At 47.3% G+C, this 16,912-nt stretch overlaps 1 protein-coding gene across 5 annotated transcripts in view; it reads right to left on the bottom strand.

The window, feature by feature from the left end:
- Nucleotides 1-16,584, bottom strand: part of ubap2a (ubiquitin associated protein 2a) — a 107,110-nt gene extending 90,526 nt beyond the window's left edge. For 4 of the 5 annotated variants that reach the window (XM_073064208.1, XM_073064210.1, XM_073064209.1 and 1 more), the window contains exons 1-2: nt 16,465-16,584; nt 218-341 (exon numbers count right to left, since the gene is read on the bottom strand). In XM_073064208.1, the coding sequence (XP_072920309.1) occupies nt 218-307 (90 nt within the window). In that variant the 5' untranslated portion in view covers nt 308-341; nt 16,465-16,584. The remainder of the gene's footprint in view (nt 1-217; nt 342-16,464) is intronic. The other variant, XM_073064211.1, reaches the window with a different exon arrangement.
- Nucleotides 16,585-16,912: the final 328 nt, after the last annotated feature.

Here is a 16,912-nt window from a genome sequence, read left to right as displayed (position 1 = left end):
TGACCATATCTGCATGCTTTTTGTATTGAGTTGCTGCCATATGATTGGCTGATTAAATATGTGCATTAATGAGCAGGTGTACCAGCTTACCTAATAAAGTGGGCACTGAGTGTACATGCTATTAAAAAACAATACTTGCAAATACGAAGACATGCAACCCAAAGAATATTCCAGACTATATCTGCACTGGCAGCTACTGCGGTCTTCAACCATTTACCTGTACTGGTTTCTGTATCTGTGCTTGTGTTTGAGCTTGCGTCTTATCCCGAGTTCCCCGAGAACGGTCACTGCCCACCGAAGTCATCATATACAGTATATACAAAATGTACAAAATAGAAAATCTGAAAAAGAAACTGTCCATTTTAGAGCATATAAAATTTTAACAGGTACTTTCATCAGACAAGACTGATACCCGGAAACAACAAATTATGGATTAGGATACATCTGTTCTTACTGCAGTAAAGCTTTCCCAAGTTGGATGCAAATCCCATCAAGCTGCATAGCCACCAATATTAAGGCCATAATTTTTGCTGGTTTTTGGAAGGACGTGCCATTGTGCTATTTGCAACAGTGATGTGAAATAAAAAGGTTAATATTGCATTTTGAATGCCACAGCATATCGAAAGTCACTATGGGTGACCTCTGCGTTATGGCTTACAAAAATTCACCCTTACAGAATTCATATATCACCAGCCAAAAATTAGAAATAAAATTCATTCTTATAGAAAATGCAAAAGAAATAAATGTCAATGGACAAATAATGGCCCCATGAAAATATAACAGGAAAATCAATGGCTAAAAACTTACCTTCTCTCAGCAGGGTGATCAGTACTTCACCCTTCTGAACATAACATAACACAAAAGATAGCAAGAACATACAGTTACCCGCAGAAACTCGAGATGTAGTATCTACATTACAGACCAAGTTAACTGGAGCAATGTACCCTGTTCTATGTACCACTCTTAGGGAGAGAGCTGAAATCTCTGGAGAGGCTACAGAAGAAAGGAGGACTTCAGTTATATGGAGAGTCTGGAGAAGTTGGGCTGTTTTTCCCTAGAATAGAAGGGAATTGCAAAGAGAATACAAGTACAGCCATTATATGAGAATATTACAAATTGAACACTATCCTGACTTAGACCTGCATCAGTAATTCAGTGATAGCAGCTAGGAACAATGTCAGAGGCAGGACTTAAGCAAAATATTCGGAAATATTTGCACAACTGCAAATAAAACAAGCAATGTGTAAAACCAATGTTGCGTGTCCTCCTCAGCTGAGAGGAGATTCCCACACGTCACTACAAAAGAGGCGAAACAACCCAAGATGATTCTGGTGGGTTCACATATCAAAGTCTCCATCTGGATGAATTGCAGAGACTACAACTGGACTGATTAGGGTATTACAGCATGCAAGGAATTGAAGGTAAAAGACTTAAGGAACAAGGAGAAACCAGAATCAGATGGTGTTCTCAATGCCATTAATGCAGATTGAGAACTTTTTAAAAGTGATACTTTTCTAAGTGCTGAGTTTGCACATGACTAAAAATCTAATGATAAATTACATATTTAAAACAGCAGCTAGCTGACAAAATGGGAAGCAAAGTTCCAAGGGTATAGAAGTTGAATGGTCCAATTCTGCTCCTGTCTTAAGGTCATCAAGAGTTTTGACAGAACAGTTGGAAATGAGGGAACCAGTTTTGGAACGTGTTTGGTTTTGAGAATTATCAACATGACACCAATATGTGGAAGGGGGAATTATGGCAGCAGATGTAAGCTTAGCTGTATACTTTTGGAATTTCACTATACAGCAGAACCTAAGTGAGGTCTCAAATGATAAATGATAGTGTACGGACAGTACCTGAATACACAATGTTGAAGTTAGAGCTAGGGGAGAGAGGAATGAAACCAAGAGGCACCTTCCCTATTCGTAGACTACTGGCTATCTGAAACTCTTCTCCAAGAGTTCTATCAGGGCAACTAGACTGTCTAAAGATGTACGCATATTAATTTAGTGGAAACTTGGACTCAAGGGGCTCAATAACCTACTTCTGCTGCTGAGCAGACGAACCTCCATATAATTAGGAATAGAATGAGGTGGAGGATAAATGCGTGGCTGAGGAATTAGAGCAGGGGGCAAGGATTCAGATTTCTGGATCATTGGGACCTCTTTTGGGGCAGGTGTGATTTGTACAAAAAGGACGAGTTGCACTTGAATCCCAAGGGGACCAATATCCTGGTGGGGAGGTTTGCTGAGGCTACTGGGGAGAGTTTAAACTAGAATTGCTGAGGGGTGGGAACCAAACTGAAGAGACTGAGGAAGAGGTGGTTGGCTCACAAATAGAGAAAGCTAGGAGACAGTGTGTGAGGGAGGATAGGCAGGTAATAGAGAAGGGACGCGCTCAGACGCTTTGAGATGTGTCTATTTTAACGCAAAGAATATTGTGAACAAAGTGGATGAGCTTAGAGTGTGGATCAGTACTTGGAACTACGATGTAGTGGCCATTACAGAGACCTGGATGGCTCAGGAACAAGAATGGTTACTTCAAGTGCTGGTTTTTAGATGTTTCAGAAAGGACAGGGAGGGAGGCAAAAGAGGTGGGGGCGTGGCACTGTTGCAGAAAAGGTGGACATCATGGAGGGATTGTCTACAGAGTCTCTGTGGTTGGAGGTTAGGAACGAGGGGTCAATACCTTTACTGGGTGTTTTTTATAGGCCGCCCAATAGTAACAGGGATATAGAGGAGCAGATAGGGAAAAAAACTCAACGGGTTCGTCTTTAAGTGCAGGGTGCTTGGACTCAAGGTACTGAAGCAGTTTTGAGGGCTTCATTGCCGCATTAGACAGCCTCCAGGCCCGAACTCCATCCTCTGCCCGCCCGCCGCCAGACACCCTGGCCAGGTGCGGCTGGTCATGGGTGGGGTGAGAGGACAAGGTCAGGACCGGAAATCCCCCTGCCAGGGCCGCAGCGGTTGCAGTCCGGACAGAGCGACCAACCGAGTGAGGAGAGCGAGAGGCCTGAGCCCGCCCCCCTTGTAGGATCTATCCACCGACAAAAGTTTGTATCAGCAGATCGCAGCGAGGTAGCTGCTCTGATACTTACGAAACCTTGAGCCCGAATTAGGTCGTCTGCGAATATTTTAGCACTGGATTCCCCACGAACATTTGGTGTGCTAAATAGGTTCAGAGGTGGCCCCCCCATCTGTCTGCGCTCCAGGCCAGTAGCATCGGCGGTTCCTGCCAGCTGCGCTCCGGGCCGTAGCATTGGCACTTCCCACCGGCCACGCTCCAGGCCAGTAGCATTGGCAGTTCCCACCAGCCGCGCTCTGGGCCAATAGAAACGGCTCTTCCCGCCGGCCGTGCGTTTAAGCAACTGATGATCTCGCACGGGTTCAAGTTCAACAGTGGCTGTGACAGGGAATGAGGAAAGGTGCAACTGACGCATATTGTTTCCTCAAGGCCCGGTGGTTGGGGACCACTGAAGTACACTGTGTAGAGCAGGGAACCTATGCGCATGCGCACTGGGCAGAAAGAACAGAATGAAAACCATGCAACCCGGAAACAATCTCTCAACAGTATCTGTGTATTTATTTTTCTTTTTTTTTCGGGATCTACTGAGAAAGTCTCAAAGATCGACCAGTCGATCGAGATCGACGGGTTGGCGACCACTACCCTAGAGCAAGGGGTTTAGATGGGGTGGAGTTTGTTAGGTGTGTTCAGGAAGGTTTCTTGACATAATATGTAGATAAGCCTACAAGAAGAGAGACTGTACTTGATTTGATATTGGGAAATGAACCTGGTCAGGTGTCAGATCTCTCAGTGGCAGAGCATTTTGGAGATAGTGATCATAATTCTATCTCCTTTACAACAACATTGGAGAGAGATCAGAACAGACAAATTAGAAAAGCGTTTAATTGGCATAAGGGGAATTATGAGGCTATCAGGCAGGAAATTGAAAGCTTAAATTGGGAACAGATGTTCTCAGGGAAAAGTACAGAAGAAATGTAGCAAATGTTCAAGAGATATGTTCTGCATAGGTACGTTCCAATGAGACAGGGAAGTTATGGTAGGGTACAGAAACCATGATGTACAAAGGCTGTAATAAATCTAGTCAAGAAGAAAAGCTAACAAAAGGTTCAGAGAGCTAGGTAATGTTAGAGATCTAGAAGATTATAAAGCTAACAGGAAGGAGCTTAAAAAGGAAATGAGGAGAGCCAGAAAGGGTCATGAGAAGGCCTTGGCGGGCAGGATTAAGGAAAACCCCAAGGCATTCTACAAGTATGTGAAGAGCAAGATATGAAAGAATAGGACCTATCAAGTGTGACAGTGAGAAAGTATGTATGGAACCAGAGGAAATAGCAGAGGTACTTAATGAATACTTTACTTCAGTATTCACTATGGAAAAGGATCTTGGTGACTTTAGTGATGACTTGCAGCGGACTGAAAAGCTTGTACATATTAAGAAAGAGGATGTGCTGGAGGTTTTGGAAAGCATCAAGTTGGATAAGTCGCTGGGAACATATGAGATGTACCCCAGGTTACTGTGGGAGATGAGGGAGGAGATTGCTGAGCCTCTGGCGATGATCTCTATATCATCAATGAGGACAGTAGAGGTTCCGGAGGATTGGAGGGCTGCGGATGTTGTTCCTTTATTCAAGAAAGGGAGTAGAGATAGCCCAGGAAATTATAGACCAGTGAGTCTTACTTCAGTGGTTGGTAAGTTGATGGAGAAGATCCTGAGAGGCAGGATTTATGAACATTTAGAGGTATAATACGATTTGGAACAGTCAGCATGGCTTTGTCAAGGGCAGGTCGTGTCTTACAGGCCTGATTGAAATTTTTGAGGATGTGACTAAACACATTGATGAAGGTAGAGCAGTAGATGGAATGTATATGGATTTCAGCAAAGTATTTGATAAGGTACCCCAAGCAAGGCTTATTGAAAAAGGAGGCATGGGATCCAAGGGAACATTGCTTTGTGGATCCAGAACTGGCTTGCCCACAGAACGCAAAGAGTGGTTGTAGACGGATCATATTCTTCATGGAGGTCAGTGACCAGTGGTGTGCCTCAGGGATCTGTTCTGGGACCCTTACTCTGTGATTTTTTTATAAATAACCTGGATGAGGAAGTGGAGGGATGGGTTAGTAAGTTTGCTGATGACACAAAGGTTGGAGGTGTTGTGGATAGTGTGGAGGGCTGTCAGAGGTTACAGCGGGATATTGATAGGATGCAAAACTGGGCTGAGAAGTGGCAGATGGAGTTCAACCCAGATAAGTGTGAAGTGGTTCATTTTGGTAGGTCAAATATGATGGCAGAATATAGTATTAATGGTAAGACTCTTGGCAGTGTGGAGGATCAGAGGAAACTTGGGGTCCGAGTCCACAGGATGCTCAAAGCAGCTGTGCAGGTTGACTCTGTGGTTAAGAAGGCATACGGTATGTTGGCCTTCATTAATCATGGAATTGAATTTGAGAGCCAAGGTAATGTTGCAGCTATATAGGACCCTGGTCAGACCCCACTTGGGAGTACTGTGCTCAGTTCTGGTCGCCTCACTATAGGAAGGATGTGGAAGCCATAGAAAGGGTGCAGAGGAGATTCACAAGGATGTTGCCTGGATTGGGGAGCATGCCCTATGAAAGCAGGTTGAGTCAACTCACCTTTTCTCCTTGGAGTAACGGAGGATGAGGTCACCTGATAAAGGTGTGTAAGATAATGAGAGGCACTGATCGTGTGGATAGTCAGAGTCTTTTTCCCCAGGGCTGAAATGGTTACCACAAGAGGACACAGGTTTAAGGTGCTGGGGAGTAGGTACAGAGAAGATGTCAGGGGTAAGTTTTTTACTCAGAGTGGAGAGTGCGTGGAATGGGCTGCCAGCAACGGTGGTGTTAGTGGATACGATAGGGTCTTTTAAGAGACTTTTAGATAGATACATGGAGCTTAGAAAAATAGAGGGCTACGGGTAAGGCTAGTAATTTCTAAGGTAGGGACATGTTCGGCATAACTTTGTGGGTTATTGTCCACAATGTCCACTCAATGTCCACAGTCTGAATCAGCCTCGGTTTGGGAGGTCTGCCTCTGCGCCGCGGTGCCTGAACCTCGACTGGCTGTGCCACCGTGAAAACCTCCTCTCCCCCCCCCCCCCCCAATGTCCAGAACGTACGTGGACCCGTTGTTGTTGATCACTTTGAATGGCCCCTCGTACGGCCGCTGTAGCGGTGGCCCGGTGTCCGCCCCTTCGTACAAACACAAACTTACAGTTCTGCAGGTCTTTGGGTACATGGGTCAGGGTCAGTCCGTGCTGTGAAGTTGGTACGGGGGCCGGGTTACCGAGCCTTTTGCGTACCCTGTCCAGGACTGCTGCGGGTTCTTCCTCTTGCCCTCTTGGGGCTGGTATGAACTCTCCCGGGACAGCCAGGGGCACGCTGTACACCAACTCAGCCAATGAGGCGTGCAGATCCTCTTTGGGCGCTGTACAAATTCCAAGCAGGACCCAGGGAAGCTCATTCACCCAGTTAGGTCCTCTCAGGCAGGCCATGAGAGCTGACTTCAAGTGACGGTGGAAGTGTTCCACTAGTCCGTTCGACTGTGGGTGGTAGGCAGTTGTGTGGTGCAGCTGCGTTCCCAACAGGCTGGAGGTGAACTGGGCACCTCTGTCGGAGGTAATGTGGGCCGGTACCCCCGAAGCGTGCTACCCAGGTTGCGATCAGTGCTCGGGTGCAGGAATCGGCAGATGTGTCGGTGAGTGGGACCGCCTCTGGCCACCTCGTGAACCGGTCTACCATAGTTAGGAGGTACCGCGCTCCTCGAGACACTGGTAGGGGGCCCACGATATCCACATGAATGTGGTCGAACCTCTGGTGGGTGGATTCGAACTGCTGCGGCGGAGCTTTAGTGAGCTGCTGCACCTTGGCTGTTTGACACTGCGCGCACGTTCTGGCCCATTCACTGACCTGCTTGCGAAGTCCGTGCCACGCGAACTTGCTGGAGACCAGCCGGACGGTTGTCCTGATAGATGGGTGCGCCAAACCGTGTATGGAGCCGAAAACTCGCCACCTCCAGGCTGCCGGGACGATGGGGCGAGGTTGGCCAGCAGCCACGTCGCACAGGAGGGTCCTATCACCTGGGCCTCTGAGAAAGTCTTGGAGCAGCAAACCCGAGACTGCGGTCCTGTAGCTGGGCATCTCGTCGTCTGCCTGCTGCGCCTCCGCCAGTGCTGCATAGCCTGCCGGAGGGACAGCTGTCCCCAGGGACAGGGCCTGGACAGCTGGTGTAGAGAGTGGGTCCGCCACGACGTTGCCCTTTCCTGATACATGCTGGATGTCCATCGTGTACTCGGATATGTAGGACAGATGTCGCTGCTGGTGAGCTAACCAGGGATCAGACACCTTCGTGAACGCGAAGGTCAACAGTTTGTGGTCCGTGAATGCGGTGAACGGCCTTGCCTTCTAAGAAGTACCTGAAATGCCGGATTGCCAGATACAGTGCCAACAGCTCCCAGTCGAAAGCACTGTACTTGAGTTCGGGTGGTCGTAGGTGCTTGCTGAAGAACGCCAGGGGTTGCCAGCACCCCTTGATGAGCTGCTCTAGCACCCCACCGACTGCTGTGTCGGATGCATCCACCGTGAGGGCGGTCGGAACGTCTGTTCTGGGGTGCACCAGCATCGCGGCATCTGCCAAGGCTTCCTTGGCTTTAACGAAAGCGGCCGCGGCCTCCTCGTCCCAAGTAATGTCCTTGCCTTTACCCGACATCAGGGTGTACAAAGGGAGCATGATACGGGCTGCTGAGGGGAGGAAAAGGTGGTAGAAGTTCATCATACCAACGAACCCCTGAAGGCCTTTGACCATGTTGGGCCGGGCAAAGTGGCGGATCACGTCTACCTTGGCGGGCAGAGGTGTTGCCCCGCCTTTGGTAATCCTGTGGCCCAGGAAGTCGATGGTATCAAGACCGAACTGGCATTTGGCCGGTTTGATTGTGAGGCCGAAATCACTCAGGCGGGAGTAGAGCTGGCGGAGGTGGGACAGATGCTCCTGATGACAACTGCTGGCTATAAGAATGTCGTCCACATAGATGAACGCAAAGTCCAGGTTGCGTCCCACCGCGTCCATTAGCCACTGGAACGTCTGTGCAGCATTCTTCAAGCCGAACGGGGTGATGAGTGCTGTTTTGGGGATGTCTTCAGGGTGCACTGGGATTTGATGGTATCCCCGGACGAGGTCTACTTTGGAAAAGATTGTTGCCCCATGCAGGTATGCTGCAAAGTCCTGTATGTGCGGCATGGGGTAGCAGTCTGGAGTGGTAGCCTCGTTCAGTCTGCGGTAGTCGTCGCATGGTCTCCAACCCCCGGCTGCTTTGGGCACCATGTGCAGTGGGGAGGCCCATGGGCTGTCGGACCTCCGTACGATCCCCAATTCCTCCACCCTCTTGAACTCCTCCTTCGCCAGGCGGAGCTTTTCCGGGGGGGAGCCTTCGTGCGCGGACATGGAGGGGTGGTCCTGGGTCGGAATGTAGTGCTGTACCCCGTGTCTAGGCATGGTTGCCGTGAATTGCAGTGCAGAATCGATGGAAAGTCCGCCAGGATTCTGGTGAATTTGTTGTCCGACAGCATGATGGAGTCCAGGTGTGGGGCCGGCAACTTGGCTTCACCCAGGGAGAACGTCTGGAAAGTCTCGGCATGTACCAGTCTTTTCCCTTGCAAGTCGACCAGCAGGCTGTGAGCTCGCAAGAAGTCCGCCCCCAGGAGTGGTTGGGCCACCGCGGCCAGTGTGAAGTCCCACGTGAACCGGCTGGCGCCGAACTGCAGCTGCACTGTGCGGGTGCCGTAGGTCCGTATCGTGCTGCCATTTGCAGCCCTCAGGGTGGGTCCTGGCTCCCTGCTGCGGGTGTCGTACCCCGTCAGGGGGCAAGACGCTGATCTCCGCTCCGGTGTCGACCAAGAAGCGGCGTCCCGACTGTTTGTCCCAGACGTACAAGAGGCTGTCCTGGTGGCCAGCCGCCATAGTCATTAGCGGCAGCTGGCCCTGGCCCTTGCAGAGCGGGTGACAACGGCGGGCTTTTGTGCCCCACCGCTGGTGGTAGAAACACCACTGTTCACTGGCCTCCTCACTCCTGCCTCTGTGTTGGGTGCACCCTCCTGCCGGGCCTGGTCTGGTCTGTTGTTGGGCGCGTGGCCTGGTAATCTGACCAACGGATGCCACGCTCTCCCTCTTGGCTTTCCACAGCACGTCTGCCCGGGCCGCCACCTTCCGGGGGTCGCTGAAATCTGTGTCGGCCAGCAGCAGCTGTATGTCCTCGGGCAGTCGCTCTAGGAACGCCTGCTCAAACATGAGGCAGGGCTGTGTCCATCTGCCAGGGACAGCATCTCGTTCATCAATGCTGATGGCAGTCTGTCTCCCAAACTGTCCAAGTGAAGCAGGCGGGCACCTCGCTCACGCCGTGAGAGGCCAAAGGTCCCAATGAGCAGCGCCTTGAATGTTTCATATTTGCCTTCTTCCGGGGGCGACTGCATGAAATCCGCAACCTGGGCAGCCGTCTCTTGGTCAAGGGCGCTCACCACGTGGTAGTAACGCGTGGAATCAGAGGGTATCTGCTGAATCTGGAACTGGGCTTCTGCTTGGCTAAACCACACGCGTGGTCGCAGCGTCCAGAAAGTCGGCAGTTTTAGCGAAACTGCGTGAACAGATGAAGAGTCGGTCATCTTTGGTCCAAATCCCGTTTGGACCGTCGGGGTCACCAATGTAGCAATGTGCTACACACAGCGCTGAAATAACGACACGCAGTCGGTAAGCCGTTTGGAGACTAGTTTATTCAAACTTCGCGTTGCTGGCATTTAATCCCTAGCGCCCGCCCTCTCCGGGTGGAAATGACATCAGAGGTGCATTACCAAAGTCTCCCCCCGCGCGCTGGCTATTTGTGAGCCGGTTCGCCTGCGCAGAAATTGGGTCGCCACAGCTACTTTGATACATTAAAAAAATAAAATCAATAAGGGGGAAATGCTTCCGATGCTTGAATTTGATGTCCCTATCTAGTGAGTCATAGAGTAATACAATACAGAAACAGGATCTTTGGTCCAATAGGTCCATGCTGACTACAGCATCTTCCCTACTAGTTCCAGTTGCTCACGTTCAGCCCACAGCCCTCCAAGCCCTTTCCTTCCATTTACCTACTCATATGCCTCTTAAATGTTTCAAATGTACAGTTCCTGACAGCTCATTTTAGGTACTCACCAGCCTCTCTGTCAAGAAGTCACCTCTCAGGTAGATTTAATTCTCTCCCCTCCTATCTTGTATCAGTACCCTTTCATTTTGGACTTAACCTTTAGGGTATCCTGCACAAGGACTCCCAAGAGCCACCTTATCCATTCCCCTCATGACTTCATTTAACTTTTTTGAGGTCACCCCTCATTCTCCTAAGCCCCCAAAAACCAAGATTCGGTTTGGCCAACATCACACTTTTACTTAAGACCTCTAGTCCAGACAGCATCCCAGTCTTCTGTACCGTCTCCAATTTGACAATGCCTTTCCTGCAACAGAGCAACCAAAATAATGTATGCTCCAAATGTGATCTCACCAATAACTTATGTAACTCAAAATTAGAGCCAAGATTTGCAAAACATTATTAGTTTAAAAAATGAATTATGATTTTGATTCCAGGTGTGATGAGTGTAGTTGATTTCAAAAAGGAACTGGATAAATATTTCCCAAGAAAATTATAAATTTACAAAGAATGAATAATTAGTCCTGCTCTCTATATTGCTAAGAGCTGGAGCTCAGTGGACCAAAATTAACAAAAAAAATTCGAATGACTTGGGAATAGTAGATCAAAGGAAAAAGTACAGGATAAAAAGGTACAGAAAAAAATAAGGACAATCCGGGGTTGAATTAGAACATTTTGGCGGAGGTATCATTTGTGACAGATACAGATTGACTAGATGCAAATGAAGAACCAAAATTCTTTCCAGCAATTTTAAAAGTACAAGAATATTTAGAGGGTAGAAAATCAAATACCAGGTTTAGGGAGTGAAGAATCCTGACTCAATAATTTCCATATTCCAGCTCCAAGCCTACGAAGTCTTTGGTAATAAGTATAAATACAGCAGTTAACTGTCAGGTATATTCTCCAGACCTCTGAAAGCAATATGGTTGAGATCTTGCAGACCTAAACTTGCCAGGGTGCAATGATATTCTACGCTTGCATGAATCTCAGAATGAACATGGCAATATAAAGTGCAACAATAAATGCAGCGATGAACATAGCGTAATACACCATGAACTCACAAGAGGCAGAAGTACAACTGGGAAGGGGATGTAAGGAGGCCATTTGTTCTGAAATCTGACAGCAATGGGAAAGTTGTTCTTAAGTCTCATCATTTTGACTTTCAAGCATCTGTATCTTCTTTTGAAAAAAGGGAAAGCCAGAGTGGCAAATATCCTCAATTACACCATTAACATTCCTAATATAATGCACTGTAAAGATGAACTAAATGACAAATGAATTCTATTCCCCAATTATCCAAGTCATCCAAACTTTTTATTCTGATGTTTCTCCTTCCTTTCCACACATGATGTAGGGCATCAGCCCAAAACATCCACTGTTTATTCATTTCCATAGATGCTGCCTGACCCGCTGAGTTCCTACAGCATTCTGTGCCCAACTAGATGAGGGTGGTTAGGACAAAACAACATGATTGAAAAGCAGAACACATCAGCTGTTGACAGTTCAAAACAATAGAGAATGCTGAAGTTACCCAGATAAAACAGCATATGTGGAGAGAGAAAATCTGAGTTAAGTGGGTGACCTTAATTTGGAACTGATCATTTGTAACACAGAGAAAAGGACAGTAACCTGAACCTGGTGATTTCAACATGAGCTGTCAAGGTTACCTCGTGCTTAAACAGAAAATATGTGGAACAGGGTGACTTGAAGCTCAGAGTCACCCAATCTACAAATCATTTCTCTAAATTAGAGAAGGTAATAAGCTAATATGGTAATAAACAAAAGAGATGATCATTGACTTCAGGAGATCAAAGAACAGAATACATCTTCCCCCATATACATGGAGAGGTAGTGGAAAGTGTGGAAAACCTAAAGTTCCTTGGAGTTGTGTTGTCAAAGCAGCTGACATGGACCACCAACACCTCACTGCTTGTAAAAAAAAAGGCACAACACTCTTCTTCCTCAGAAAGCTGAAACAGGCCAAGCTCCCACAAAAGCTGTTGCTTAACTTCTACAGAAGCACAACTGAAACCATCCTGACCAACAGTGCCACAGTGTGGTACGCCAGCTGCACAGCCTCTGAGCAACGAGACCTGCATTGCGTGGTGAAGGCGGCCCAGCGAATTGTCAAGATGGAGCTCCCAGGACTGGACACCATCTATTCCAGCAGACTCAGGAGGAAAGCAATCAGCATATCCAGAGACACCACAAACCCTGGCCACTCCGTTTGATCTGCTGCCGTCCAGCAAAAAATTCAGGACACTAAAAGCCAGAATAGACTGAGGAACAGCTTCTACCCCACAGCTGTGGCCTCCATCGCACCACTCCCACAGAACAATGACTGAAACTGTGAGCACACACAAGGACTCAAATACTTGCACTAACAGCACTTTATTCATTACTGTGATATTCTGGTGCTGCTGCAACTTATTTTCTGCTACTTATCTATTTAATACTGTTTTTCTATTACTGTCTTGTTTATATCTACCACTTTGTTTGATTGCCTGAGAAGAAGCCAAACAGAGTTTCATTGCACCTATGTATAATGACAATAAAGATCACTCAATTCAATTCAGATGGTGGGTGTGAAGAGGTTCAATGGAATTACCATTTAGGGTCCATGGATGGGTAAAAGAGATGAGGCAGAAGGGTAGGTTTACCTTTCTTGCATGGGAACATCTCAAATGGAGTGGGTGATGCAGATGGAATACCAAATCAAAGAATTGTGAAGAAACAGTCCTATCAGATGATGAGAGGAAAGATGCATCAGATCGTGAAATAATGGAGGAAACTATATTACACGTGGATGTTAATGGAGTGGAAAGCAAGGACAAGTATTTTATCTCTGCTATGGCGGAGCGAGGCTTGGTTAGACTGGATGGTGGGAAGTAGAGGTACAGCTGGGAGCTCCATGAGTAAAGAGTTCAACACTATCCAAGTGATCTCTGACAGCACCGCGATAGGCTCTCAGACCAATTTGCCTATGACAACCTTGATACTCATCTAGGCTGAACCCTCCTGCCCACATTAGGCCAATATTTCTCTATTTCTTTCCTAGCCATGTACCTGCCTGCACCTTTTAAACACATCCCTACCACTTCCTCTTACAGCTTATTCCACATACTCATCACCCTCCAAGTAAAAAGAATTACCCCATTTCTCCCCTTTCACTTTAAACCCACACCCACTACTTTTAGACTCCTGTCCTGGAGAAAAAGGTCTATCTAACCTGTGACCCTCACAATGTTAAGCGCCTCCAGAAGGTCACCAGAATCTCTAGAAGATTGTTATTATTCTATAGATTTGAGTGTGCCCACAAGAAAATAAATCTCAGGTTGTTTAGTGGGCAAAATTAGAGCACATGGTACTGGGGGTAGGGTACTAACATGGGCAGAAAATTGGTTGGCAGACAGGAAACAAACAGTAGGGATTAATGGGTTCTTTTCAGAATGGCAGGCAGTGACTGGTGGGGTTCACCCCAGCAAGGCTCGGTGCTGGGACCGCAGCTGTTTACAATATACATTCATGATTTAGATGAAGGGATTAAAATTAACATTAGCAAATTTGCAGTTGACACAAAGCGGGGTGGCAGTGTGAAATATGAGGATGATGTTAGGAGAATGCAGGGTGACTTGGACAGGTTGGGTGAGTGGGCAGATGCAGTTAAATGCGGATAAATGTGAGGTTACCCACTTTGGTGGCAAGAACAGGAAGGCAGATTACTATCTGAATGGTGTCAAGTTAGGAAAAGGGGAAGTACAACTAGATCTTGGTGTTCTTCTACATCAGTCACTGAAAGTAAGCATGCAGGTGCAGCAGGCAGTGAAGAAAGCTAATGGCATGTTGGCCTTCATAACAAGGGGAGTTAAGTATAGGAGCAAAGAGGTCCTTCTGCAGTTGTACAGGGCCCTGGTGAAACCACACCTGGAGTATTGTGTTCAGTTTTGGTCTCCAAATTTGAGGAAGGACATTCTTGCTATTGAGGGAGTGCAGCGTAGGTTCATGAGGTTAATTCCCCGGATGGCGGGACTGTCATATGTTGAAAGATTGGAGCGACTGGGCTTGTATACACTGCAATTTAGAAGGATCAGAGGGGATCTGATTGAAACATATAAGATTATTAGTAGAGGCAGGTAACATGTTCCCGATGTTTGGGGGAGTCCAGAACCAGAGGCCACAGTTTAAGAATAAGGGGTAGGCCATTTAGAACAGAGCTCAGGAAAAACTTTTTCACCCAGAGAGTTGTGTATCTATGGAATGCTCTGCCTCAGAAGGCAGTGGAGGCCAATTCTCTGGATGCTTTCAAGAAAGAGTTAGATAGAGCTCTTAAAGATAGCGGAGTCAAGGGATATGGGGAGAAAGCAGGAATGGGATACTGATTGTGGATGATCAGCCATGATCAGATTGAATGGTGGTGCAGGCTCAAAGGGCCGAATGGCCTATTCCTGCACCTATTGTCTATATGGTGGCATATATATAAACACTTCTATAACAAAATTAATTTTGAACCTCTCCTGCTTGCGGTAAGAATAAACTTGACACCTTGGTCAGCACGGACCAGTCTTTGTGTTGTATGACTCCCTCTAATCAATCTCTTCTTTCAAGTAAAGCTCTCCAATCCAGGCAGCATCCTGGTGAATTTCTTCTGTAATCTTTCTAATGCAATCATGTCATCCCGATAGTGTGGCACAGAACTGAGCACAATACTTCAAACTGGAGGCCCCACTTCCAGTTTGGAAGCCTGGGCTTGATAGGTTTACTAGATTTAGAAAGTTATTTGCAACACGCACTTGGATATTTGTGTACTACAGTATGTCTATTTATAAACCCCAGTGTCTCAAGCAAGAGATTATGCAATCACAGAGCCCTGGAAAAATGCATTCTTCCAGACTTTCACAATCACAAGTTCATGAAGAACTTTACATCATCGTATATTGGAATAGAATTGCTAGTTGATTTATCTCTTCCTCAATCTAACCTGGGACCAAACAGAGAGTATCTCTACAACCATTAACAAGAAGCTACACGGTTCTCAGTTTCTTCCTGCTAAGCTCATGTGTGTAACTGAACAGAAAAGCTACACTCAGGTACAGAAAACCATGTGTGAATATATGTAACAAATACAACTGGAACTTTTTTTAAAGTGCTACCTTACAAATTTTTCTTCAAAACTACACAATTCCAAAATATTTTGCAAACAGTATCAAATTCACCATTACTGTACCTCAAAACTGGTCAGGATGAAAACTCTCAATGAAAGCCAACTGACAGCTGTCAAATTTTACTCTGATTTCTTTCAAGTTTTATACTGGATAACTATTAAAATTAAAGACATAAAACGGGTAAATAAACCTTTCAACGTAAGATCGGTTTAAAAATATAAATACTAGAAATGTTCAGCATGTTATGTAGTATTTGTGGATGCAACAGTTAAGGTTTGAGTCCAGATGCAGGATTAAGACCCGAAGCATTCATAATTTCTACCTCCCCCCCCCCCCCCCCCAATGTTGCAGGACCCGCTAAATTCCTCCGGCAAATAGTTTTGTTACTTCAAGTCACAGGATTCTGCCTACTCGCCGTAATAGCTTAAAAAACACCCCTTCCTTAACTTCAGAACGACTCCATAATATTCGGGTGAAAGGTCATACGCCCGGACGTTAACCTTTCTTTCTAGATAAACGTGCTGATTTCACGCATGTTGTTTCAATTTCCAGAGCGTTTTTGTACTTACTGCAAATCTAATCTACTCCACACACTGGATGGGTTCAGAATCGGGTTAATCATCACTAGAATACATCGGGGGATTTGTTGTTTAGTGGCAATGGGGGAGGGGATGGCATACCGACACTTGATCTAGGAATTAAGTTATGTTGCAACAACCACGCGAGGATAATAGCGGCGCCGCATCACACCCGCTGCCGGCCTGCCTGCCCGTAGTTGACCCCCACCCCCCACCACCCCCGAGGCCTCTCGTACCAGCAACATATGAGGCCATGCGAGTTTTAGTCGTGCGGCAGAAGCACAACGACGGCAGAGTGAACGAAAGAGCGGCCGAGTCTCCAGGCGCCAGAGCCCCGGCCGGAGAACAGGCCGCTCCGATGAGTCAATCCGACTGTCCGATCCCGCCCAACCCCCTACCCGGCGGCGACCACTCGCTCGCCATTAAAAGCTACAATCACGACCACCGGCGTCCGACTTGTGCGTCTACAGATATGTTTGAAGGCGAACGCTGTGGTCGGAGGTGCGGAATGCTCACCTGTGCTGTGGAGGGGCGGCCGCGCAGACACGATCTACCGGGGGGGGAGGGGGGAAGGAGCCGAGTAGCGGCCACCGCTCGCGCACCTGCCAATGTGCTCACAAAGCCCGGCGGCTCACGTGACCCGCCGCCGCCATTTTAACCCGCCTGACGTCACCCGGTCTCATTAGCATACCCGGGCGATTCTTTTTTTTAAAGTGATTAGAATTAACAATAACTCGATGCGTGGCTTTCCCCTCCAAAGAAACCGCGGCTAAACAAACTGGGGTTTTTTTCTCTTCCCCCGTATTAAATATCACCGCGGTCATTTTCGCGCGCGTTGCCAATGGTGATTTTGCATTGGTCAGTGAAGGGCGGGAGTTGTTCGGACAGCTTATGACCGCAATTCACATAAAACCGGAAAGATTAAAGCTCCCTCATTCACAGAAGATACAATGGACAAATTGAA

Source organism: Hemitrygon akajei, chromosome 13 (genome assembly GCF_048418815.1).
Source record: "Hemitrygon akajei chromosome 13, sHemAka1.3, whole genome shotgun sequence".
Classification (NCBI taxonomy): domain Eukaryota; kingdom Metazoa; phylum Chordata; class Chondrichthyes; order Myliobatiformes; family Dasyatidae; genus Hemitrygon; species Hemitrygon akajei.
The sequence above is the reverse complement of the archived record's forward strand: the minus strand, read 5'-3'. Positions and strand labels throughout refer to the sequence as shown.